This window comes from Apaloderma vittatum, unplaced genomic scaffold (assembly GCF_000703405.1).
Source record: "Apaloderma vittatum isolate BGI_N311 unplaced genomic scaffold, ASM70340v1 scaffold14898, whole genome shotgun sequence".
NCBI lineage: Eukaryota > Metazoa > Chordata > Aves > Trogoniformes > Trogonidae > Apaloderma > Apaloderma vittatum.
In genome coordinates, this window is record NW_009730386.1 from 37,314 (window position 1) to 65,017 (window position 27,704).

The 27,704-nt window shown below is 38.5% G+C and overlaps 1 protein-coding gene across 1 annotated transcript in view; it reads left to right on the forward strand.

Moving 5' to 3' along the window:
* RALYL (RALY RNA binding protein-like) overlaps window positions 1–27,704 on the forward strand; it is a 78,189-nt gene that overhangs the window by 34,831 nt on the left and 15,654 nt on the right. The window contains exons 3-7 of the mRNA XM_009874792.1: window positions 6,636–6,683; window positions 10,342–10,505; window positions 11,148–11,228; window positions 18,189–18,302; window positions 22,744–22,922. Of these exons, the coding sequence (XP_009873094.1) occupies window positions 6,636–6,683; window positions 10,342–10,505; window positions 11,148–11,228; window positions 18,189–18,302; window positions 22,744–22,922 (586 nt within the window). The remainder of the gene's footprint in view (window positions 1–6,635; window positions 6,684–10,341; window positions 10,506–11,147; window positions 11,229–18,188; window positions 18,303–22,743; window positions 22,923–27,704) is intronic.

Below are 27,704 nucleotides of genomic sequence, written 5' to 3' on the forward strand. Positions count from 1 at the left end.
GACCTTATTGTGGCCTTCCACAATATCTTAAGGGGGCCCACAAGAAAGCTGATGATGGGCTTTTTAGGATGTCAGATAGTGACAGGACTAGAGGGAATGGATTAAAGCTAGAGATGGATCGGTTCTTCCCCATGAGGGCGGTGAGATACTGGCACAGGTTGCCTAGAGAGGTGGTGGAAGCCTCATCCGTGGAAATTTTTAAGGCCAGGCTGGATGGGGCTCTGAGCAGCCTGATCTAGTGGGGGATGTCCCTGCCCATGGCTGAGGGGTTTATACTAGATGATCTTTAATGTTCCTTCCAACCCTGACAGTTCTATGATTCTATGATTCAATGATTCTATACTGGCACATGGGGTTATTCTTTCCCAAGTGCAAAACTCTACGCTTGCCCTTATTGAACTTCATAAAATTTCTCCCTGCCCAGTCCTCTAGTCTGTTTAGATCTCTCTGGCAGCACAGCCTTCTAGTCTGTCAGCCAAACTCTGTCGTCAGTAAACTTTTTGAGCAAACTCTAATCCCTTGTCCAGTTCATTGATGACTATATTGAAAAGCACTGGCCCCAGCACCGACCTCTGAGGGACCCCACTAGACATAAGCCTCCAACTAGACTCTGCCCCATTGACTACAACTCTCTGACTTCTTCCCTTCAACCAATTAGCAACCCACCTCACTACTCGATCATCCAGACCACACTTCCTCAGTTTACCTATGAGGATGCTGTGGGAGAAGGTGTCAAATGCCTTGCTGATATAGACCACATATATAGACCTTGCTGATAGACCACATCCACTGCCTGGCCACCATCCATCCACCTAGTTATGTCTTCATAAAAGTCTTTGAGCAATCCTTTATTCTTCAGGTATACACAGTTTAAAGAAGGTGTAGTGTTAAGCAAAGTAAAGCCAAAATAAACAGCTTGCACAAGATTGTCTTGGTGATATCAGCTCAGAAAAAGGAAGCATGACTTTTTCTTAACAAAAACACTCTTTACTGATGAGTTTTCTTTGCCTCAGTGTGAGTATTGCAGTGTCTTTTACTGTCTTCTCTTTTAAGAGCAGCATCATGCACACAATTCTGTTGTTAATATTGCAGAGATGGCATATGTTTGTGGATAAGTAATCTGCCTGTTTACAGTGCCATTAGGAAATCGCTGACTCCACCAGTTCACAGGCTCGTTTACACCTTTCTCTGCTTCTGATTTGCTGAGTCTTTGGTATTCAACACTGTGTGAGTGATTTCCTGCAGCTTCCCTAACACAGGTTGTTGGGTTGCTAAGGAATAATTCTCAAGAAGTTAAGAGCCCTGCAGTCACCTTGATCTCAGTGCCAGTGATTATCTGTGCTAATTTTCTGCTTCATATTTTATACCTCAGCACTGACCAAAGCTTATGTTTGTCCCTTGGCATGCATAAGTGTGAACAATTATAGCTCTAAATGGAGAGAGATACTGGTTGCTTTCACAATATAGTCTCTTCAACATGTTATTACAAATGAAACATCATCAGTCAAAAAAAAAAAAGAAGAGGAAAAAACCAAAAAACATCAAGTAAGATTGGTTAGAAAAAGATATTATTTTTTCTCCTGAGTCATCCATTCTGGATTCTCTTCATTGTCGTAGGTTCATAGCCTTCTCAGTACAGATGCGGGACAACTGTTTCATAGCCAAAATGGCTACGAACTGCCTTTATAAAACCCTAGACTGCTAAAGGTCTCATACGATGTCTTGCATCCATGGGCTGTTAACAGTCACAGCGAAGGGTATTTAACTCTAGGAACTACAGCATGTTGCCTCTGTAGTGCCTGTGCTGACACAGTTGCACGTAGGATTTCAGAGAGGGAAAAAGACACAGATCATGGATATAAAGAAAGATCCATACCAAGATTTCCCAAAGCTTCAAACCTACCCTCTTTTAGCTGTCCTATTCCATAAGGGTTAACAGCTACAGATATGGTTCTACAGTACTATTCCTCTTCTGTTATTTTAATAGATAGTATGGAAGCATAAATGTCTTTCCTCCATGACCAATACCTTAATTCCCTCAGCTTTCTTCAAGGAGACCAAGTAATGGGAAAGGGAAAAAGGTATTGAGCCCCTTGTTCTCTTGAGAGCTCATAGTAGCCTGTGAACCGCTAGTATCCTCTGGATACTATACCTAACTTGAACATCATGTAGCTGTTGCCATGTCTTTGCCAATGGTCCCAGGTAAGGAGTTCCTGTATGTGCAGAACTGGCTCTATCCTGCTCCATGTGAATGGTACTTCCACACAGAAATACCTCTCACCAGTGCAGAAGGATCCCAAGTGGTCTCTGGGGAAAGCATAGATTCCCTTCCCACCTCCTACACCCGTGTCATGGGACATGAGACTTAATTAACAGGGACGCCCTTAAATTGTGATAATTTAATTTACAATAAACTCAGTTTAGATATGTAAGCCAACCAGCTCCTGTTAGCTTGTCAAATATGCTATTGGCACTGTTAGAAGCCACAATATATTTGCATGTCCTATCCCAGCCATAGGGTCAGTAATCTTTTGGTAGAGAGGAGGATGAGAAGGACAAATTGGGTAATGCTTGCTGCAGCTAAAGCCATGTATATGTCCTATTCAGAGACTGACTGTCATGCAACACAGAGAATACCTGCAGTTGCCTCTTATCTTGATAGCAATGGATGCTACTGAACTAAATCACTCAAAATCTCCATTATCTTAGGGTTAGAAGCAACATCTGCAGGGGAGATGTTTAGATAGCTTCAGCTGTAAAACACTATATGGAAACTGTTGAGGTTTCTCTGGGTGAAAATAGACATAATAACAGCATTAGATGGTTCTGAAGCAATGAAATATTTTTAATAAGTAACATAAACAATGCAGAAAAAATTACAAGAATTCATAAATTCCACTGCAATGTGATAAGCAGACTCCAAAAAGTGTTTCCACTTTTTACTGCTCTGGTCCCACAGATAAATATTAGACCGTGTGGGTTGAAACTGTCATTTGCAAAGCTGAAGGAACATAGAGAACTGAGATAATTTTTAAGACAGAAGTTACCTGAACAGGGAACAGAGGAAAAAAATCAATTTTTTAGCAGCTGACTGATGTGCAAAACTGCTTCTCTCAAAAGAGAAGTATTATCCAAGTTGTTAAACTAAGTTAAGAAATACTCTGCATGAAGAATGCTGTGTCACAGGATCTCCTCAATGGTACAGTGTTAGAGTGAGACCAGAAGGTAGGGAAGGAAAGAAACAACCAGTTGCCACACCAGAAATCCTTTCCTACATTTTTCCTACCCAAAAACCTCAACTGCTTGTGACTACTCTCATCCGAGGAACCCATGAGCATTTCCCAAACACTCACCCTCTCTAAAGCCTCACGACTTTTTTCATTAGTACACTCAGATCTCTTCCTGAGACCTCTCTCCATCCTGTGGCCCATAGAATTATAGAATAGAATCATGGAATGGTTGGGGTTGGAAGGGGCCTTAAAGACTATCTAGTTCCAACTCCCTGACATGGGCAGGGACACCTTCCACCAGACCAGGTTGCTCAAAGCCCCATCCAACCTGGCCTTAAACACTTCCAGAGAGGAGGCATCCACAACTTCTCCAGGAAACCTGTTCCAGTGCCTCACTGCCCTCATAGTTAAGAATTTCACCCTAATATCTAGTCTAAATCTTCCTTCTTTCAGTTTGAAACTGTTACCCTTTGTCCTCTCACTACACTGCCTGATAGGGTTCCTTCTCATGTTCCTGTAGCCCCTCTTTTAAATACTGAAAGACTGCTGTAAGGTCTCCCCAGAGCCTCCTGTTCTCCAGGCTGAGCAGACCAACTCTCTCAGCCTATTCTCATAAGGGAGGTGCTCTAACCCTTGATCATCTTTATAGCCCCTCTCTGGACCTACTCAAGCAAATCCATGTCCTTTTTATGTTGGGGGCCCCAGAACTGAACGCAGTACTCCAGGACGGTGTCTCACAAGAGCAGAGTAGTGGGAGTACCACCTTCCTTGAGCTGCTGGCCATACTTCTTTTTGATGCAGCTCAGGATGCAATTGGCTTTCTGGGCTGTGAGCACAAATTTCTGACTCATATTCAGTTTTTCACTGACCAACACCCCCAAGTCCTTCTCTGCAGGACTATTCTCAATCCACTCACCACCCAGCCTGTATTTGTGCTTGGGATTGCCTCGACACGGGTGCACGACCTTGCACTTGGCCCTGTTGACCTCCATGAGGTTTGCACAGACACACTGGTCAAGCCTCTTCAGGTCCCTCTGCATAACATCCCTCTGCTCCAGTGTGTTGACCACACCACACAGCTTGATGTTGTCAGTAAATTTGGTGAGGGTGCATTCAATCCCACTGTCCAAGTCACCAACAAAGATGTTAGTGTCTCCATCAGTGCTGCTATTCCTAGGTACAACTTTGAGCCATCTCTGTCATGACATTTGTACTTGAAAAGTTAGTTCCATGTTCTTAAAGCCAAGTGAAGGGGCAGAAGTCCTTATTGTGTCCTATGGGGCAGAGCTAAATTGCCACAGAAAAAAATAGCTGCCCTTCAGCCTTATTTTAGCTGTGCCATGTGAATTATTCTTCATCAGCTTCACCTTGAAAAACTGATTTTATCTGGTCTTTATGCAAATTAAATTAATGTCACTCTAGGTGAAAGGTTTTGTGTGACAGGCCTTTTAAATTTAATCATTTTTCTTCAGATTGTCTGTTATCTTCTGCTTAAAAACACAAGTGGAATATTAAGTATGGGCTTACTGCAGCTATTAATCTTTCCACTAAATAAAACCACCAGCAAACTTTGAATATCTGCGAATAAAATAATAACTTTGCTACCTGCTTCTTCTTAGTTCCACGCAGACTGACTATAGAGTGGAAGACAAAACAAGAGCTGTCACATAGTTTAGGGAAAATTTTGCTCGTATCATGTTAAGATACAGAAACATGATCGGTATACAAGGCATAACTATTACGACTTCATGGGTTTTTTGCTTCCTCTGCCACACACATTTTGCCTGCTGCTGGGTTCTAGTCTCTCAAGGCTATTTTATTAGATAAGTCTTTCGTATAAAATGCATATAGGACTTTCTTTTCTGAAATAAACTATCAATCAGCTTTCTCACCTGCTGAGCCTCATGATCTTCACTGCTAGTCTAGTACTATGTTGATAGAGGACACAATTTATCGGATCACTTGCACTCAGGCACTTGCATCTGAGGCAGATGTGGCAGAGATGGAAATTGTTCCCTGACCTTCTGCTCCTTTGATGGATTTTTTTGCCAGTTGCAGACATGGGAAATTGCAAGTCTTCAAAATCTAAACACTGAAATGAAATTATTACTAAGGTAATTCAAGTTTGCCTATTTTATTTTTCTTCTTTTTAAGGGCTCAACCTCTGAAACATAGCAAGGGGAAGAAAAAGGGAGAGAGACATGCAGTGAGGAAAAACAAACCCAAAGGTGTCCAGAATTCTTGACTCATTCTTCAAATTATGCACACATAAAAGTTGAAGACATTTTGCTCCAAGTTTGAGATCAGAAATTATCCACGAGTCCATTCCCTTTGATGACAAATTTCACTGATATGTAGCTACCATCATTCATCTCCCTTTCTTTTCACTGAATGTTTTTATCTGCGCCTTGTCCTTTCTAACTCTCTTCTTTCTACCTTTCTGGTTTTTTATTTATTGCCTCTCATCCTTTACTATACATAATTGTCCTTGCACAAGTGAAAAACTTAGGGTTTGTGTTACTACTCCTTCATGAGGCAGAGTATAAATCCCTTGTGACTTTTCTATGTGGTCCATTTATTAGCTCCTTGGTTCTGTTTTTTCAGACATGTGAGATAGAGCTCATTACTATTTTTTCACCAGAAAGGTAGAAACTTGCTAATAGAATGCAAAATTAGGAAGATCAGTCTAGGATTGACTTTGCAACTGACAGCTCAAAAATAATTTTCCTTGGACCTTTGCAATTTCCAACCTATATTTTTTTCCTTGAGGGTGCCTGTCTTTTCTCATATTGGTACATATATTCCTTTTTGAATCTGAGAGGAAAGGTCTGTCTGTAACACTATTGCTTGCATCATTCATTTTCCTAACTTTTCTCTTTACCATAAAAGATTTGACAAACTCAAGGACCAGCAGTCCAACCCTATTCATGTTTCTCATAAATCAAATTAATTGTCTTATTTCTGCTCACCTACTCACTCATTTACCAATCTTTCATGTATTTCATGGTCTTCCTAGTCCACTGATTGTGCTATGTTAGCCCAGCAAAGAAGATTTCAGTTTAAGGGTGCCCACTTCATTTGATCGCTCAGAGAATTACACTATAATGATCCTCTAATTACAGAGCTGTTGCACTGTGTTAAAACCTTTCTATATGCGCTGTCAATTGTTTACACTGTTCTGCATGCCCCAGACTTCACATTTCCAAATATACCTCAGTGATAGCTGACAACAGCATTGACAAGAATAATGTACAGTGTATGGTTGTGGAAAAGAAGTGGAAGGACTTTGAAGAAGGGCTTGGAACATGAGAGTAAGCCACAAAGAGAGTATTACCACAAAGATTTTAATCAAAGTGTATTTTTCTATAAACCTGTTCATTCTTGTTTTTCTGTGTTTTTCCACAGTGGTTATGTCTTTGATTATGATTACTACAGAGATGATTTCTACAACCGGTATGTGTCGATATATTTTTGTACATCCAACATCATTTCTACCATTTCTTTATAATGTAATGACATCATTTGGTTAGACAGGTCTGTTCTGATTTTATATATAATTAATTTCATTATTTCTATTGTCTATCAGAAGAAGACTGTTTGAATATATCACAGAGAATGCCACCATGAAGTGTACGTTCATTAAACAGCTCTTTTGGTCTTATCCTTCTCTAAGACTTCTAGGCTGTTTTAGGAAGTTTAATGGCAGTTCAATTGATCAGAGTTTGCTCCTACAGAGTTCTCCAAGGCTTAGTTTTACTGGGAAGCTGTAAAATTCTTCAATATGATGCTCATGCTTTTGTCTTTTCATCCACATATATGAAAAGATATAGAATGACTCCTGAAAAATGTCATCCAAGAACATTTAGAAGTCTAAAGGACCTTGAGGGAAGCAAAACCACAAGTTGAACATCATATGTGTTTCTATAGGAGAAAAAAAAGCGTGGATATATGAGCAATTGGAGACTTGTACCTTGAGTACACACAGCCTAGCTCAGCACTGTGAGAATTTATTCATTTGAATGTAGCAGAATCACCACAACACAGGGTTAATGTGGATGACCACAGATAACTAACTCATGATCCAGCAGTGTTGTGTCTGTATTATAGCAGCCTGGTTTAGCATAGACCAAGTGAGTCAGAGGAGAACATTGCTCCAACAACCTCTTCTAATTTGAAATTCTGTTATGTAAAGCAATCGATAATAGCAGGGGAGAGGTTTTACATCCTGAAGTTAAGTTATCGTGTGCTATGTATCTTTCTGCTTAGGAACATTGTAGGAAAAATGTAGGAACAATGGGTTTCTGTTTTGCTTTTTCCTAGTGTTAATTCAATTCCAGCCACTAGTTTTTGATTTTGCATGTAAATGACCATGGACAGAACTAAAAATAGTAGGCCATAAACATATAGACTAAAATCCATCAATGCAGTTTAATCCTGCTCACTCCAGTCTTGACAGCAGGAGCAGCTCATGTCCTGCAAAAAGTTAACTTTCATAGATTTGTTTTTACTTTCTCCAAGGCTACTACTCCAAATTTCATCAGTGGATTTGTCTGTTTTTAAACAGACTACTGTTTCTGATCTGTGCCACCTGAATATTATTTTTGTCTGTAGTTTCTTCCCTAATTCTGCATAGCATGAATGAACAACTATAGCGATTACATTTCCACAACAAAATAAATACTTACGGGACATCAAAAGTTGTTTCTGTGGAACTTAGTGTCTATCTTAGTGATTATCTTATTATGGAAGACTACTGACACTGAAACGCATCCATAAATCTATTCAATGGCATAATTTTCTGATTTAGAAATCTTTCAAAAACAAGACAGCAGAACTTTTACAGTCGAAAAGCCAAATATGAGGTTGACCTCATAAGACTGGACATGCTGATCTCTTAGCAATAAAAATCTTATGAGATTAAAGGTCTCTGTTAGACCCAAGTTAAGGAAAGTGGAAGATCAAAAGCTCTATAAGGTAGTCACGGAAAAAAAAAATCCCACGAAGAGTTCAATGTATTATCAACATACTTATAAATTAAGAAATATCATTCTTTGAATTTCTGAACTTCGGAATTTTCTGAATTTCTGCATTTTACCTCAAACCATAGGTCATGTTTTCTAATATTCATTAATTTTCAAATCTTCCTGAAGGAAAAATCTTATCTTGACTAAAGCAGTGCTGGGGTCAGAAAAGGGTAGCAAGAATGGTTAGTGCTGTAAAATAAAATCTGTATGAAGACGGATTGAAAAGATCAAGACTGCACAATTTAGAAGGGTGGGTGAAAGAAAAGACACTGTTATATGAACATTAATGATCATTGGGACAAAGAATCATGTTAGAACTGAGCATTTCTCTTTATCACTTCTCATATTACAAGCACAAAGAAAAAGCATTTTAAAAGATTTTTTTTTAAAGAAAGCATATCATTGAAATATGTAGAACTTGGTGCAGCAAAATATCAAGCTCAGAAGCTTTGCATAATTTTAAAAATAAAAGAATAGTACTATTAGATAACAATCTTTTTATATATTTCATAAAAGGAAGCATAGTTTTGCATTTCACATTACTTAAATACGATCTGTAGAAAAAAATTGTCTTTGGTGGAATAATTGCATAATGATTTTTTGCATTATAGCTTACAGTTCTTCCAAAGTTTTTTTTTCTCCATTAATGTCAAATGGGAGATTGGGACCAACCTGGAGATCATCTAATTTTATAAATGATGAGTGACAACAAACAATAATACTTCTTTTAAAAGTTCTCAAAATATTTTAGTGTTCATCTTCATACACAATTGTTTAGATATGCTCACAATGGCTAGAAACCGCTTATTCAGAAAGAATATTTAAGGCCACAGAGTTCAAGTTCAATGAGGGTGACGGGATCTCTGTGACACATTTTGTAGGCATTTCTGAAAATGGAGTGAGCTGATTATTTTATCAGTAGAATTATCGTATAGACAACAGTAAAGATCCTGGGATTTAAGCATTAGATGTTTACTTGCCAGAAAATGGTCTAGAAAACACAGGTTTGATTCTGCTTCCTGGTCAGCATGCTGTTAGGCACTGTGGTGAGTGAATTACTGTTTCTTGTGTGCCTCCTTTCAAATGTATATCTATCTGCCCAGCTGGCTGACAGTAGTCAGAATTGTGAATTTTAAACATGCAGTTATAAATTTTCATAATTGCTAGTTGCAAGTACCATTTGAAGGAAACTCAAGAATATTTTCTGAGAATATTAGTTGTCCCTCTGTTTCACTCTGTTTCACTTTCTTCTCCTGACCTGTAGTATTCAGAGCCCATAGCTTTTATATTCTAGATATATCTGTAGCTTTGATTAACTTTTCCACTGCCTTTATTTCCTTCTATGCAGGCTGGTTAGTTGCTGTATATAATTTTGGTTTTAGGATTGTAGTATTCTTTTTGGTAATACTAGTTCATTTTAGTTGTAGAGCATCTTTTATTGACTGTAGTGGCAATTCTCTGCATATCTACTTGCTACAGAGTTTTTAGTTTGAACAATACTTATTAAACACGCTTGGGTATTTTAGTGATTTTACATCAATCTATTTTTCAGTAAAGAGATCATATGCTGGGACCTTTTCCGTATGCATTCAGAAAGACATGCGAGTCCCTCACTACAAAGACTCTTTTGCTATTTTACAAACTAAATAATTCTTTATGGTGATTGTTGGCTTCAGAAAAGCTCATTTCTTTTTCTACCTTTAAGGACAGCAGACAGAAAACTAGAAATTAAGCCATGTGTGTAATAAAGGATCTGAAATGTCACCACAACAAAATGTACAGTGAAAGCATGTAGACCAGCGGAAGGCAGGTTATGGATCTTGCATACTGCAAATAACAGAGTCCTATAACACATCCTTCATTTAAATTATGTAAAAAAACCTGAGCTATTCACTGATCTATGAGTGAAATCTGAATATGGCACTTAATGTGCACAGGTCCTTGAAATCTAATTTGACTGATATAAAGTGATTACAGTTTCAGAGGGTGATTTTCTCAAAGATAACATGAAAATTTAGTTGACAGGGCTTCCATAACATGAAATTACAGGAGGTTTTATGGAGTCCAGCTGACTTAATCTTTTCTAGGTTGTTTGATTACCATGGCCGTGTCCCCCCACCACCCCGTGCAGTGATCCCACTGAAGCGTCCTCGTGTGGCTGTGACAACAACTCGCAGAGGCAAAGGGGTTTTCTCCATGAAAGGAGCATCACGATCCACCTCAAGTGGGACTTCTTCCTCAGGATCCAAATGTGAGTTGCTCTTATCAGTTGTATATTATCGAAACAATGATCCTAGTAATTCCTGCAAGCAGACATCTGCTATACACCTTTTTGTAGTCATTTCCTGCCCTCAGCCTTTAGTCTGAAACACTGGCTTGATTATCAAAGCTACCACGACTTTTCTGCAAGTCAAAGAGAACACTGATGTAACTTTTGAAGGAAATCTCTTCAACAATGTTGACCTACTCTCTTGGCCTCAGAATTTAAAATTCCTTATCATTCTGACTGCTTATGCACCATGAGGTCTTGTGAAAAGCTGATAATAAAGCAAATAATCTTGTTATAGAGAAAGACACACTGATTTCTGTTGAGACTTGAGGGTTACATATGAGCTGGTGGGGTGTGGGTTGGAAGGTCCAGGGGAGATTGGGCTGTGTGGAGGGTTTTTTTGCCAGATTTCCCTTTGAGAGTAGAAAGAGGCAAAATGTCTTTGCCTGTTCTAAATGGAGTCCAAAATAGGACTAGCAACTCAGGGTTATTCAACCCTTTTCTAGTGAGTTGGTCTTAGATGAGCTCATGAACAATAGGGATTCCTTCCTTCATGTTCACCAAACTCCTCACCCCATAGTATGTCCTGGGAACTTCATCTTCCTCTCCGTGCATCTTTCACAGCACCCACCTGTCTTCCCCTGCCCCTTATGTGGAGTGATACTGTCCTTGGGAGCGTCACTGGAAGAGGAAGAGAAAGATCAGGTAGGGATCAGTTATTAGAAAGAATGAAGGGACTGCAATAAGACACTTGCAGTACCAGTAAAGCATCGTACAGTACCACACACAACTGTAAAATCAGTGAGTCCACCAACACTACATCTAACTGCAAGAGTAGACAGAGTATATTGCATAAACATATAGATATCTGTTCTTCAGAATAACCACCTAATTTGCTTTATTATTTATTCCACGTTTCAGAAAATGTTCTATAGTACTGTGTCATGAATTAGGTCATGTATAACATAGATATAACATAGCCCAAGTACCCATAGCCACTTGCTATAAGATCTCCAAAGCACTGTCTGCCTAACATGGCAAAAGTTGCAGAGCCTGTAAATTATTTAATGGAAATACAATCAGGAGTGTAGAGATCCTCATAGTCAGTGTTATGCCCTGGTGAAAGTATCCTTCAATGTATTCACATGGGATATGAATTCTAAAAACACCACTCTTAGAGCTCCAGGTGACAAAATTATCTTTGGATCTAGCTCTTTAACAAGGAGAGAGAGCTGCAAGATGCATCACTAAAAATGTGGACTGATGTGACCCCTGTTGGGTTCCAGCCTCAGTTCTTTGCTATTTATTGTGCTGAAATAAATTGCTGAAAATATTCTTTCTGCATGCAGCACATCTTTAAAAGGAGTCAGACACACAGTATACAGCCTTTCATGCTTAATTCCCTCATAGAATTATTTCACTTTTTGTCAAGTTCAACCAACCCATCATAAAGGTAGAAACACGATTTTGTTGACTTGGGTAGGAATGTAATCAGCTTATTGTAAGATGTTTATTAGAGAAATAATCAAGCTATTCCCCTAGGGGTTTCAAGTTAGAGAGTAGAGAATATGTGTTTTGCAGCATTCTTTTGCCATTTTCCTGGTAAGCTGATCATATTGCATTGTGTGATGAAGTAATTTAATATTTTGTTGCCCCTTACTCAACACTGCTGAGCTGAACCCCTTGAACTAACATCCAGTGGATTCTAATTGTAATTTATTGCTAGTTAAATAAGGGATCTCTTCAAAAAGGAGAAACATAGTTTGTGGGAAGGAAGTTATTTTGGATTTTAATGAAATTCAAGACTGTAAAACAACTTAATCGTCGGTTCAGAATTAACTTTGTAAAAATGGCATTGCCTATGCTTGAAAGATTTCACTCCCAAAAAGCAAATGTCTCATGAGGTCACCACCCCTAATAAACTTTTCATTTTTAAGTAGAAATCTGATAGGCATAACTGTTCTCATACTTGTTTTCCACACTCAGACTGGATCCAGGAAATGCACCTATACATGTAGTAATGAAGGTCAGAACACAGGGGAACCCTCAGTGGATGTACACCTGCAAAAATAATTTCTGCTAGTGCAGTAAACTCTCATTTCTCTCAAAAAGCGACAAAATGTGTTCTAATTTTGCTTCCAAAGTACAAAATAAGTTAGGAGGATTTGATTTCTTTCCTGAATCTACAATTTTTCAAGAATCAGTCAACAGTATTTTGTTTGCTTTTAGCTCCAAATAACAACAAAAAAACTGAATCAATCGTTCCATAGTATCAGAAGTAACTTCACAAAATGAACCATGTTGGTGTGGAAACCACGCAAAGTAATTCTTCATGTTAATGGTATGAAGCAGCAGATGCAGATTGTTATTCAGAACCGGGAAAAACTCACGTTTTCTGACAATATAGAAACTGAAGTTCTTGCGTTATTCACTTTCGTTTTACACATCTGAAAACTCGAGAAAAACACTAATCAAATTTTTTATACTGTGTGCTTGAGATTAAGAAGTAGATACTTAAGATGTTGTAATATGTACTGACATATGCCTTTAAATTAATTCATTTTGGCTTGTATAGTTTATATTTAGCTTCATCAGCTAACTAAATCCTCAGTGAAATCTAAAGTAATATAATATGATAAAATATCTTATATTAAACATGAAGAGCTTAGATAAAAATTACATTTATTTCCAAAGAAATCTGAATCATGCTTTGTGGAAAAATCAATGTGCAGTTATGGCAAAGATGTTTCACAAATATAGCTGTAATTCAACAATAGCACCTTCATTTCTGAAAACATGATGGACCTCAATTTTAAATCTCTTGTTTTGAGCTGGATGCAGTTTGTTTCCATTGGTGCTAGATGCTTCAGTGAAAGACGCATTCTGGAAGGCCCTGTATTCCTGGCAGGGAGGTGGAAAGGCTCACTAAATGTGACTCCTTAGTGTTGCAAGTAGTCACATCACCTAATCCTTGAAGCTCCACTTTAAAGCTATTTAGAGTTTGGTTTTGTCTCTCTCTGTTTCTTCTTATTTCTAGCTTAATTTTTTTCCTTGTTTGTCCATACCCATTTGTCATGTCAACACTGTCTTAGCTTTAAAGTTTTATTTACTTTTACCTTCTTCTGTCTCAGCCCATCGCACTACAGGCTTTCCATTCTTATGGTCATCTTCCTGGCCCTCCTCCCCATATACCTGATAGATTTCAGTGGTTCAAACTGTACACATTATTCCGGATGAGCTCTCATCAGGCCCTTGTACAGCGGCATTGTACTTCCCCATCTTTAGCAATACATCACTTGAGACATCCTAGCACTGCGTTTTCTTTCTCATGGCTGATCATAGTGATAGCCTATTGTCAGCCTGAGATTACAACTACACCCAAGGATAATTCTGTCACTATCTTTTCCCGCTGATGAGCTTTGATGTTAAGAGTAGGAGTTCTGCTGGTAGTCAATCAAGCATAGGACTTTTCTTCAGTGCAATTACATTTAACCTTTTTCCTAATGTAACATTTGTTAAAATTGCTTGTCTTCTCCTTCCATTCCAGTTCACTCTGGTATAGATTATAGCTTCCAGTTTCATGTCATCAGCAAATTTCACAACTTTATTTACTTTTTTACGTCAAGGTTATTGACGATATTTAACCATTTTGGCTTCGGTGCTTGACGAATTTTCTTAGTAGTTTCTTTCCCTTTCAATACACACATTTCTGTCACTTGCTAGTCTTGGCTTGTCTGTTCATAGTTAAAAATAGCAAGAAAAAAAAGGCAGTAAGCTACTTTATTTTTTATTCTGTTACTCAAAAACAGATGAACAGAAATTTTGGACACATACAGCTCTGGTTTCATGTCTATCAAGATCTTTATTTCTTGCCTGAGATCAATTAAAAAAAAAAAAAGACCCATGAAGTTTTAAAAGAGAATTTATATACTCAAAGTAGGACACCTGAAGTACGCTATTTACAGTCTTTACGTTTTGTCTTTGTCATAACACTGTGCTTAAGTAGCCTGAAGTTCTTCCCAAGCTCTGTACCACAGAATCATAGAATCACAGAATGGCTGAGGTTGGCAGAGACCTTTGGAGCTTATCTGGTCCAACCAACTTTCTCAAACAAGGTCACCTACAGCAAGTTTCCCAGGATTGTGTCCAGACAGCTTTTGAATATCTCCAAGGATAGAGAATCTCCAGCTTCTCTGGGCTGTCTGTGCAAGTGTTTGCCCACTCTCACAGGCAAATAAAAAAAAAAAGAAAAAGCCTTTTCTTGTGTTTAGATGGAACTTCACATGCTTTAATTTGTGCCAACAGTCTTCAATGTGTTAAGGGGTACTACTCAGAAGAGTCTGCCTTTGTCTTCCTCATTCCCTCTTGTACTTGGGAGCCCAGAACTGGACACTATACTCCAGATGTGCCCTGACAAGTGCTCACTAGAGGGGTGTGCTGGTTTTGCCTGGGGTTTCTTCCTAGTAGCTGGTATGGGGCTGTGTTTTGTATTTGTGGTAGAAGCAGTGTTGATAATGCAGGAAGGTTTTCATTACTGCTGAGTAGTGCTTACACAGCATCAAGGCCCTTTCTGCTTATTATCCCACCCCGCCAGTAAGTAGGCTGGGGGTGCGCAAGAATCTGGGAGGGGACCCTGCTGGGACAGCTGGCCTCAACTGACCGAAGGAATATTCCATACCTTCTGACGTCATGTTCAGCAATAAACCAAGCTCAAGATCAGTGTATCCCAACAGGTAGGAAATCAAGAAAGCCAGGAAAATCACCGAATCACAGAATCACAGAATGTTAGGAGTTGGAATAGACCTCGAAATATCTAGTCCAACCCCCCTGCCAAAGCCAGATGACCTGGAGTAGGTCACACAGGAACACGTCCAAGCGGGTTTTGAAAGTCTCCAGAGACTGAGACTCCACAATCTCTCTGGGTAGCCTGTTCCAGTGCTCCGTCGCCATCACAGTGAAAAAGTTGTTCATTATATTACAGTTGTTGTTGTTATGGGGTATTATTATTATTATTATCATTATTTCAGTTATTAAGCTCTTCTTATCTCAACCCATGCATGAATGTGAATGATAAATTGCAGATTCATTGACCAAAGCTTGAGGAAACAGTTTTGGCATAAGGGAATTTTGCAAGGCGGCAATAAAACTCCTCGGTCTGTTTATAGCATCTTTGTTACTGAATCTTCACCACGGTGTCTGTGTTCTTTCTGCTGCTGTCTTCTTCCCAGACTGATTTCTCACTGACACCCTGCAGGGAAGCCTCTGTGAAGCAGAAGGTTCAACCTGACTTGAACAGTAACCCTACACATGTGCCTGTTTCCTTACCAACCTCAGAAGCGCAAATATTTTCTGCTTTGTTTTTTAGACTGAGAACAAATATCATTAGGCCTTTGCAGTGTCATTTCTGACTTCTGACCTTTTAGCCTTGGCAAGCCTGCTGTTCACCAGTCAAGGGAGAACCTCCTACACAACAGCTTGGCCACTCAGGATGTGTTGCCAGCTGGCTTCATAGTGGGTTGCTGCTGTGATGACTTTGCATTCCCCACTGAACAGATTCAAACCATTTCACCCTGGAATCTGTGCAGCCTTGTTACTCCAGCATGGACCAGCCACTGCCCCTGGGGAAGCAGTAACCTTCTAAATATATAGTTGTCAGAATCTGAACATTTTGTTACAGATCTGGCGGATTGGACAGTGACCTGTTATTTCTCTAAGAAGATTTTAAGCACTAGCTCTATAAATATACAGCTCTATAAATATATAGAATAATTCCATCAAATGCTGTATAATATATAAGGGTCTAGCACAAAGGTTACTCTTAAGCTTTGTTTTCTAAGTCCTACCATTCATCAGATATGACACCAGAGATTTCAGCCTACAATAGTGTGAAATGCAGTTTCTCATATAAGCACAAGATTCATTAAAATTAATATAATGATTTGTTAATATAAGCACATGATTCATTATCACATATAGACACCTACTGCCTTTAGCTGACCTGTTTCAACTGTAATGCACATGACCCAAACCCTAAGATAAAAAGCCTTGGTTTCAACTGCAATTGTGCTCCAAGTTTGCAATAAAGCTGATTTTACAGCTAACACATACTCATTTACTACCAGTGAAGCAGGCAGTAGCTTGCTTGCACAATTCATCATCAGATTTTGACTGTCTGATAAAAATTTCCGATGAGACACCAGAATGAGATACATGTCCAAGAGTCAGTATATGGGACTGACATGGCAAGATGCAGCCAAGAGACACTTTAGTCAGAAAAGGAATGTGTCATTCTCCGTAACAGAGATGCACACACCAAAGTCAGTGCTCATGCTCTTTCAGTAACAGTATGGATGGATGAGTATACTGCTGAGTGCTCTTCTGTTGCCAGTCCCTCACAGTTTAAGCTGATGGTTTATTTCCTTTTACAAGAGTTTTAAGATTGGCAGCCGTGTTACCTACACTTGGCCTTTATAAATGGCTTTATTCTCCCATGCTAGCACAGAGTTCCCATTTACTCCTCTTGGCCTTTTCAGTATGACCTCCTAGCACAGACAGGGCAAGTGGATTTGTCAGGGCTATCTTCTGATCATAAAAATATGTCCTGATAATGTCATAGTATTGAGGTAATTCATGAGTGCTGCAGTGCTCTTTCTTCAAAAGCCAAAACACCTCCAAAGCAGTTACTCCTTCTTGCATTAGACAATGCAATAATGAACATAAATGAAGAGTAATTCAATGTAACAAATATTTGGAAACTTCAGCTCTTAATTTATAGGCATTGACTCCATGTTTCTGGATGTGATCATACGAAAAAATATTTTCATATGATATCCATAGCTGGAAAAAGTACAAGAAATTACCAGAACTGAAAGCTTTTGAAGCAATAATACTTAACACCTAATGCAATGAAGTAACTGGAACATTACAACTACCTAAAAGGACATTGTAGTGAGGTTGGTGCTGGTCTCTTCTCACAGGTATCAAGTGATAGAACAAGAAGGAATGGTTTTAAACTGCGGTAGGGGAGGTTTAGGCTGGACACTAGGAAAAAATTTTTCACAGAAAGAGTAGTCAGACATTGGAACAGGCTGCCCAGGCAGGTGGTTGACTCCACGATCCATGGATGTGTTTAAAGCTCGTTTAGATGTGGTGTTGGGGGCTGCAGTTTAGGGATGAGATTTGTAGAGTAGGGTTAATGGTTGGACTCGAAGATCCCAAGGGTCTTTTCCAACGTGAATGATTCTATGATTCTATGATTACGTTGCATTCCTGGATACCCTAGCACTTAAGTTACCATTCACTTTTGTTGAAAAATACTTATTTCTACTGTGAGGTATTTTTTATTATTACAGTGCTGTGAACTGACTGTCATATTTGAATCATTCTTTCACTATAATCGGTTTTTCAGTAAAATTTACTTGGATTTACTGAGAATGATACACATAACCTCTTGCCATTAGGGCTTAGAATCCTGTGATTTCCTAGGATTTGGCATTTTTAACTAATAATACGAATTTTAAAAGTTAAATCTCAAAAAATACTCAAAGAAATGAGAAAGTACAGAGGAAAGCAAAAAAAAAAACCCAACAAAAAACCCATGTTTTGTTTATGAGGGGCTGCAAATACACTTTATTTAATTCTTTCACCTTTGCTCTCTTTCCACAGTGAAATCAGATGAGTTGCAAACAATCAAGAAGGAATTAACTCAAATCAAAACAAAAATTGACTCCTTGCTAGGGAGACTGGAAAAAATTGAAAAGCAGCAAAAAGCTGAAGCAGGTAGGTGAAAGCAATTTATAGTCAAATGAATTAAATTAGAACCTAGTTATCAGTCAAGCAGACAAACCAGAAAGAATGGAAGCTTTCCAGAAATTTTGCTATGTATTGGAGGCCTGAAGCAAGGTAAATTAACTCTCAGGTAGAACTGTTGGGAGGATAAATGACTATTCTTCATAAAGCATGCAAGATCATTTCAAGAATTGTTTTCTACGTTGTAGTAGAGAAAGAAAAAAAAAAAAGAAAAGATTCTTACTAGATATTCTGGAAACAAAATGACACTAAAAATTGACTGGACAGAATTAAGTTAGAGCTTGTTGATTTGGGGGATGTTCGTGCTATGCACATTAAGAATTATTAGATGGTTATATTAGGAATTATTGCCTGGGCAACAGGCAATAATAGTTGCAGCAAGGTAAATTCCTCTTTGATATAAGGAAAAGAGATGCAGCTAAACAGTACAGCAGGTTGATTAAAGAGACTGTAGTAGCTCCATTCCTGGGGATATTCAAAACTCATTGGGCCAAGGCTTGCACCAAACTTTGAGTTTGGCCCTGCTTTGAAGAGAGGTTGAACTTGGAGAGTCCAGAGATCCCTTCCAAACTGAGCTATTATGTAAAGCTGTGGCAACTGTAAAACTGGCTCCAGCTCTACTTCGTCTATGCTCTAGCTTGAAATGTTTTGTTTGGAGGCAAACCTTAGGAAAGACAAAATCCAACACCACTTTTTAATTTAATCAAAACTTTTATTGCCATCATTGCAGTGATCATTTTGTTAGCTGAATTATCTCACCTGGCAGCACTTTAAAGCCATGCTGAGCAGTTTTACAGGATTTATAAGCTTGTATTTTCAACATGGTATATATGGAAAGCAATCTCAATTCTTACCACTGCCTATGGTATTTCCTTGGCTATTTCTGTATAAATCACATGGTATATCTCTACACAGGAGCTGTGTACTAATGAGCTAATTTTGATGAAAGCCAGCAGGGAAATGGAAGCCTCACCTCATGAAAAATATCAATGTTCCTTTTTTTTTGTTCCCCCTTCATTCTCTGATGAAGACTTTTTATTTATTTTGTGTGAAAGAAATTCTGCCTCAGAATCCACAGCTGGCTGGCTGGGTGCTCAGATTTTGTGTTCCTTGCCTAACACAAATCACCTATGTGGAGCCAGAAAGACAACAGAACATTTAGAGAGAGCTCCATCAAGACTATCTAAAACATTGGTGGGAATTAGCAGTTGAGGTTCATGAACCTGATGTGGGCAAAACAGATCAGATCCCTCCTGCCCTATTTCCTGATCTATTGTGGGGTTGTCTGTCTGAACCCCAAAGTTACCTGCTGACATTCAGAAATAATTCTAATGAATGTCTTCCTGGGGCAAAACACTACAGAAAAATATTTTGTGGTTAAATAAGAAAAATACCAACCAAAGCCACCTCCTTAAAAAAAAAAGTACCTTTTATTTACAATCATTTTCTAAGTTGACAGAAAAGAACTAATCCCTCAGCTGTTATAATTTACTCCACAAAATAAGTTGAGTGCTTTTTTCAAGTCTAAGGTAAACCATTAGTAGAGCATGATTATCTTTTCCAGAAGAACTGTACACAATGTGTATTCATTATATTCTATTTTGTACTTTTTGCAAGTTAGATAAAAGTTGGTATAATCAGTGAAGATGTAATTGCAAGGCACTCCATTGAATCACTTGTGTGCTGAAATGCTGTGAGATGGCATATCTCTACTTCAGAGAGCTTTTATATAAAATCCATTACTATGCAAAACAACCTGCATGATATTGTACTTTGATATCCAATTTTCACTTTTATTAAAGGACTGTAGTGAACTCATTTAAATAGAAATCAGCTCAAAGAAGAAAATGTTGATTTGTATTGAATCATACTGTTATGCTTTTTGAAGACAAGCTATGAATAATATCCTCAGAGATTAAAAACTGGTTTAAAACTGATGATGTTTTAAAACATCAGGTGCAGAACCTGTCCTCCATACTCCTTGCCTCTCATCAGAGAGTGTGAGGAGAAAAAATGCCTCAGAGATACCAGTAAACCTGGGTCCCCATTTAAGTATCCTAAGCTGATGAAGAGGGTTATGGAGCCTGGGTGACTAGTCTGCAAATGATTTCTTTCTCAGCTAAAATATTTGTGTAAGATAAAGCCACATCAGTATCTGAACTATTTCATTAATGGCGTCAGATGTGAGATGATGTTGATGTGATGTTGATGTTGTTGTTTCATTTACAGAAAACAAAAATCAAGCCATCATCTTGCCCTTTTGTTGGTTTTCTTTTCTTAAGTTTTCACCACTCTCATGAATAATTTTTAATTATTAATCTTAAAAGTCATACATCTGAGGAATGTGATAGGTTAAACAGATGAGCTGGACAAGCTCAACGCATACACTGGTTACTGCTCCAGAGCACATGAAAATCTTCCTTACAGTAATAGCTGATATTCTGCCTTCTACTGTTATCAACACCTGACCACTCCAGTAGGGAATATATAGATAAGATGTTTTCTTGTACGTAGGGAAACTGCAGAGATAGCTTTTTTTATTATTATTTTGTAAAAATCTGAATCAGGATGTCAGGGATAAGAAACTGTTCTGATGCAAAGAAAAAAAAAAGTTAGAGGAGAATATTCTCCCTGTAAAATCAGAGGTGGGTTCTGAAAGGTAGGATATTAAGTTTAGCTTCTCAGAAGACTCCAAAGGAGTTAGATGCTGAGTTGGTATTGTAGACTCCTCTGAAGAACCCAGTCTATGCTCTTATTCAGACAATTAAGTGATATAATTTTCTAGCAGCTATGTCTTAAATGTTTTCCCATTTAAATGCATTAAATCCACATTTCAGGAAACATTTCTAAAAGCCTTGACCAAAGTTGATTCAGTTGTCACTGCCACAGCTGAGTTAATCTCAGAAGAGTCTTGAGACAGAAGGTGGTGAGGCATAGCAGGCATAGCTGATTCAATCCACATTTCCTTGAGCAGTAAGGCAAGTAACACAATGACTTATAACCGAGTATTGTATAGAGCACCCAGTCAATAGATGACGAGGCTCCATGAGCTGAATCTTCTACTAATATGAATGACTACACTACTGTTGAAGCAGTTATCTAAGATGACATTTTATTCTTTAAGTCTTTCTGAAGAAATTATGTGACTAAGGGAGAAACATTAATATTCTGTCTTTAGTTAATGAATTTTAAAATTGGGGACTAGAGACTAACAAAGACTGAAGAGATGAAAGTAAATTGCAAAACAAAATTGCAGAAGTAGAAAGAAAACCAAATTTATTGGTTTAGGATGATGATACAGAAAAGCACGAACAGATCTGTATATTGTGTGCAGCTGGTACTAATTTGTAGTAAAATAATATATCCATAAAGCTGAAAAATATAGAGCTTCACAGGCAATCTGCAGATTTGTTGGCTGTCCAACAAGGTAGGTAATGCTCTACTAGCGTTACAGAACAGTCAGTCTAACCAAAAAGAAAAAGTTTTGTTCTAGAAATTTGATCACTGATGGGTGTTGTCACCCTCAGACTGAAAAGACATTGGTGCATCCAACTTGTTCTCTAGCCTGTATTGACTTTGAGTATATAAAGTTTTTCACCTAAACTCCTAATGTGCATGACAATAAGACTGATTCCTCCAACCACTCTCCTGAATAGCCTGTCCCTGTCATTCCTCCCTCAGTCTTCCTCTGGACTTCTGCTGGCTGGATGAAATCCCTCAGCATACCCAGGAGTCTAGAAATACATAATCTCAACAGTGCAGCAATCTGTGCTAAGCCACATTCTCTGGGCCTCCATGGAAACTGTTCTTTTTTTTTTTTCACTGTATGTAAGAAATCATAGGACACCTGTACTTGGTTAAATGAGCAGAGGGGATACATTCTCCAGTTACCTCAGCACATTCTATCCAAAGGGAGAAACTGTTACTTTGCTCCATAAAAAAAAAATACATCCAGTTGTCCAGAAGGATTTGTTGATTATCTGTATGGCTGTTGAAATATACTCACAGCAAATTTATGCAAATCCTTATTCTCTTAATGGCAATTAGCAGCCTTTTGTTTCTCAGAGCATAGGGATTTATATACTTCTCATTGGCTGCAGTCAAATATGTAACAAGTATGCCAGTTGGATTTCCAATGCAAAATAAAATCCGGAAAACAAAAAAGCTAGATATGCTGGTATATCTAGTCTTCATCCACTGCATGGGATAGAGGAGTGTGTTAGTACTATAGCTGATTTAATATTTGAAAACAAGAGGTTTGATCATATTTGCCTGGTGGATACTAACACACTGATTTTTACAAAGTTAGCACATCTGGAGATGGGAAGCTGAAGTTTCTTACTCAGAGCACTTTTCTTTGACACCAGTAGAGAAGGTTACCAAATCTCTATAGAGTATGTTTTCCTTACAGAAGCTCAAAAGAAACAAATGGAAGACAATGCTGATTTGATTCAAGAGGAATGCATATCAGAGACTGCAGATAACTCTACAGAAGAGCCAATTGAAGGAGGGCCAGATGCAGATGGGGATGGAGAAGATATGACTGATGGGATAGAAGAGGATTTTGATGAGGATGGCAGCAATGAGCTGGTAAGGAATAATCATGCCATGTCTGTCTATACAGTTGCTACAAGTAACTACAGAGAAACAACAATCTGAGTTAACAAAATAAGCTCACAGCAGCACTGTGATGTTTCGTAACTAGTGCTAGTCCTGCATTCTTCATACACTGTAGTATCAACTAAGCTTAGGCCTCTGAGGATAAATAAGAAAAATATATTTTATTATGCTTGGTGATTTTAGAAAGGAAATGAAATGCAATTTAAATTGGTAGATGAGAAAGGAAAATAAGGTGTCCTTTTTCTTCTTTTTTTTACTGGAGTTTTAAAAACTAAATAAGGCTCAAGAATGGAGAACTTTCTCATTAGTAAACATAATCCTCATTCCCTGTCTTCCAAGTGTATCTTCTCCAGGCTGTGTTGGCAGATACAGATTTTTTAGATTAAAAGTTTTTTTCTCAAAAAACTTTTGACTAAGAAATGTTTAGATTTTCATCCTGAGCCTGCACCTTTCATGAAATGTCCATCACGATGCTAAACTTCCAATTTTTTTCTAGAGAATCATTGAAAGTGTTTTGAAAGTAAGGTTCATACTTTTTTACTCATTCATCATAAGAGTGGTTCAGTCTCATTGTTTTAGACTGAATAATACCGTCCCTTTCCCGCTTTCATATTCTTCTGTTTTGAGCAGAATTCACTTCTGTTGCTCAGTGCCACTGTCCCTGCTTGCTTTTTAACACGTATTTAATCAAATGTGCACTTTCAAACGCATTCAGTGAAGCCAACAGTCAGCCAGCAATGGGCACAGCTGCATCAACACCAAGTCTGGAAGCAATGTGGCCTATGAATAACGAGTGTTTTGTACTGCTGACTGCAAGTGTAATTTAAACCTACTGCTAATTTGAGGAGTTGTGTCCCTTTAGTCGGCATAAGGCCCTTTTCAATTTATAAATCTTAAATAGCATTATGTGCAGGAGAAGCTACTACAGCCTGAATCCCTTCATCTTTTAACATTCAAGGTAGGATAGATAACGTCACTTTTTATCAACGGAACAGGTTCTCCTGTGCAGATATGAGGGAAGTCTGTAAGCTGCCACTCTAGATTTGTAGGAAGCTGAAATTTTGTAATGAATAAATGGTTATGAATAAAATATCCCACCACAGCTAATACTTGATCAGATTAAGTGATATTATCAATATAGGTGACCATAGTTTAACAAGACTGGTGGGTTTTGCACTAATTAGGGTTCAGAGTCCCTACTGCAGACCACCAAGTGGGCAAGTTAATGTAGAGTATATTAGCCTCTGAATGTTCAGTGCCATCATTTCACTCTATGGGTGTGACATATTTAGCATATATCTGCACTAAATTTTTGTTGACGCGGAAGTCACGGACACTGCTGACGATCAATCTGATCAAGCAAATGCCACTTTATTAACGCACTAACGCAGTTTATATACAGTTCACAACATCCTTGTTTTCTGAATGCTCTATATTGATTGGCTATTAACAACAAACACATGCAGTCCATGCTCCTGTTCACACGCTGTTTTCCTTTGCTGTTTCGCTCTTCTTCTCCCCACCTGCATCCTGGGTTTGTTTCTATTTTCAGTCACATACACCAGCCACAGCTCCTTGTTTTTCTTTGCTTCAGCATATTCTCACAGCTAGTGACCTTCACAATGTCCTTCACAAACTCTTGTCAAGCGAGGCCTAAAACTTGTCTAAAAACAGGCTGCCTGGCTTGTTCGAAACATGTCTGCTGTTCTCTAAATATCCCACAAATTTTGAAGCATGATGTGGAATAAATTTTTAATCTAGCAAAGGCCTAGCTGGAAAGTTTCCAAAAAGCAAATGGCACAGGAAGACTCCATTAGCAGTGAAAGTCTGAGATTGGCACAGCCACAGCTGCTTCCAAGTTAAAAAGCCCTTAGAAGATTTATGTTATCGAATTAGATGAAGTGCAGTGCATTGCAGCCACAGGTCTGAAGACAGCTCAGAGGTCTGAGCCACAAATCTAAGGCATGGTGGGGAACCAGCTCCAGTTTCTCTACATGTCCTTGAGTGCCAGAAGGATGCGGCTCACCGCTCGTGGGAAGTGGCATCCTCTGCCTTGCACCTTAGGGCTCACGAATGAGAGCCCCTCAACACCAACATGGTGGCAGCAAGGAAAGGCCAAGGAAGAGGACTTATGTGCATCATCTTGGTCAGGTGCAACAAATCCCAACAACAGGGCAGTGGAACAAGTCAGCCTTGTGTTTTCCACCTTCCTAAACGCTGGGACCCTCTAGCCAAGAATCTGATAGTATTGTAGACTTTAAAGCTCACAACTCAGATTGCCACTCATGTAAAATCGTTGTGTTTTTCATCCTCCCTTGCCATTTTTCTCAAGCTTTGGAAGAAGCCACTTCACCTTAGTTTTCCTCACTGCTATAATGGGATAATGTCACTTTCTTTCTTTTGCAAAGCATGGGGAGATCAGTGATTGAAAAATTGCTCTGGATGGGATAAACGATTGCTCCATAAAGGATTGATTCAAAGAAATCTCAAGCCATAAATGTTTCCCATAGAAAGGCAATTATGAATTGAACTGTGCGTCTTTCCTCTATAGATTTTATCCAAACACTCAGCAGTGTTCACCAGTACTGTTATAATATGAAGCTGATAGTTTATGATGCATATTTTAATTTAGCCTGTTTTTCACTTATACTTACATCTATTTATGTAGATATAATGGTTAATTCTTGTAGGTTTTGCTCTTCAATCCAAACACTGACAGCTGTTTAACTGGAAAGTCAATAAGAAGACTGTGAAATATATATTGAATAATCCAGTAGGAATACTTGGGATTTCAGTCTGCTTCTACCTGTTGTGTGTCATGTTATCTGGAATTGGCCTCTGTTTTGTGAAAAGTAACATAGATAGATAAGATTGTTATAAAACAACTAGTCCTTACAGATGTTGTTCTCCTGGTTTATGAAAAAAATAATTTATTTAGGAAATATAACCAATTAAGAGCAAATAAGTCATTTTGGAATGAAGTCAGTTACAACTCCTTTGAGGAAGAAAAAGGATTTTCAAGCATGGATAGTGTTAAATGTGAAACAATTAGGACAAACTTTCCACATGTGAGATCATAGCCTTGGACAAGAAATAAGAAATAGTCTTCCAAAGAGCATTTTTAAATGGAATCTATAGTCTTTTCCAAATATAAAGCTAAAGGGATTTTGGATGATGATGAAAAAAAAATCTTTTCTCTCATTACTAAGAGCAGCAGAGCAAATAGAATAAACATTTGAAATCGACATAGCTAATGTTCTGAAGTCAGTTCAGAACCAGAAATTGGTTGTGAATCCACTAGTCTGAAAAATGTTATTAGAGGGAAAGAGGAACATGACTTAAGTTTAGATCTTAGCCTTTTTTTGCAGAGCTTCATCTTTAGCAGTAAACCTCCTGTCAACCCATTTGCTAATAACCTGCTGTGGGACTCCCTTTGCCGAACTCAATAATGTTGTCTCTTCTTTGTTTCCCCTGTGACCAGCCTTAGGGCTGTCAGTAAAAGGAATGTTCAACAAGGACAGACCTGCCGCCAGAGTCCAGATGCTGCCAGACTGAAGCCTCTGAATCTGTATGCGGGTCTGCGTTTTCAGACTAGAGGACTTGCAAATATATTTCTTTCTCTATTTCTAAGTCTAACTTGCAAAGGAAGTGACTCTGCAGGATGTTATGCTGTGGGTTTAGGTGGTAGGTTTAGCTCTCTAAATTCACACAATGTCTATTTGTAGGAACAGGTTACTGCACATTAACTGAGTGATGGCAGCTGTCCTCATGCTTGCTTGCAGCCTAGACCAACTGTAAAGAAATGTGAAGTAGTTTAGCCTGCAGCCTGAGTTAAGTCAGGCATGGATTTAAGGAGGCTTTAGCCTCTTCATTTGGCTGCCTGGCTGCACACATGAAAACACATCTCGTTCAATAGCTACATGCCTTCTTCATCCACCATTTAGATCAGGATGTTGTTCATCTTTGCACTGTCATTTTCTATGGACTCAAAACATGCCCACCAACAGTCCTCATGACTCAGCTGCAGTGTGAAAAACTTTCATGCCACAGTAACTTGGTTGCCCCTCTGAACTTTAATTCAAAGCATGCCGCATTTGAAGTACCTGCTGCAGTCGTCACACATCACCTCTTGCAAAGTTTCTTTTGTGCTAACTGCTTGCCCACAAAGGTCTCTCAGTAAGTGTCTCCAATGTGGCAGACAATCCATCTTGAGTATCTTTTCAGAATAATCCCCAAAGACTTTTGCTGCATTGACATACTGAAGAGTTCTTTAAATGGTGATTCCAGATATATGATCATGCTGTGTACAGATATGTCAAATAGTTGGCTTCAACTTGCCCAGTGAAGAGTATCATCCACTTCTCACCCACCTGCTCTTACACATTGGCCTCCCACTCCCCCCTTTACAAGAACTTCTAATAATATGTTGTAAGTATATATATAATAAAGTATTCACCAACTTGGAATATAGCTCCTGAGCTTACTCTATGACTCATATCACTTAACAGACATCAGAGGTAGCTGGAGTATATGATAACTTCAGACCTGTTTCCTTTGCTCCTTTTAGATAGAAAAACAAGTAGTTGACTGTCACAGATTTTACTGGACCCATGAGTCAGGCTTTCTATCTCCTCATCACATTGAACAGTTTCTAGTTGCAGTGAACTAAAAATCTTTGTGTTTCTTCCCAGTGCAAATACATCCACTCTCATTGCTTTTAATCTAAACTGTCCCTGAACAGTGCTGTGAAGA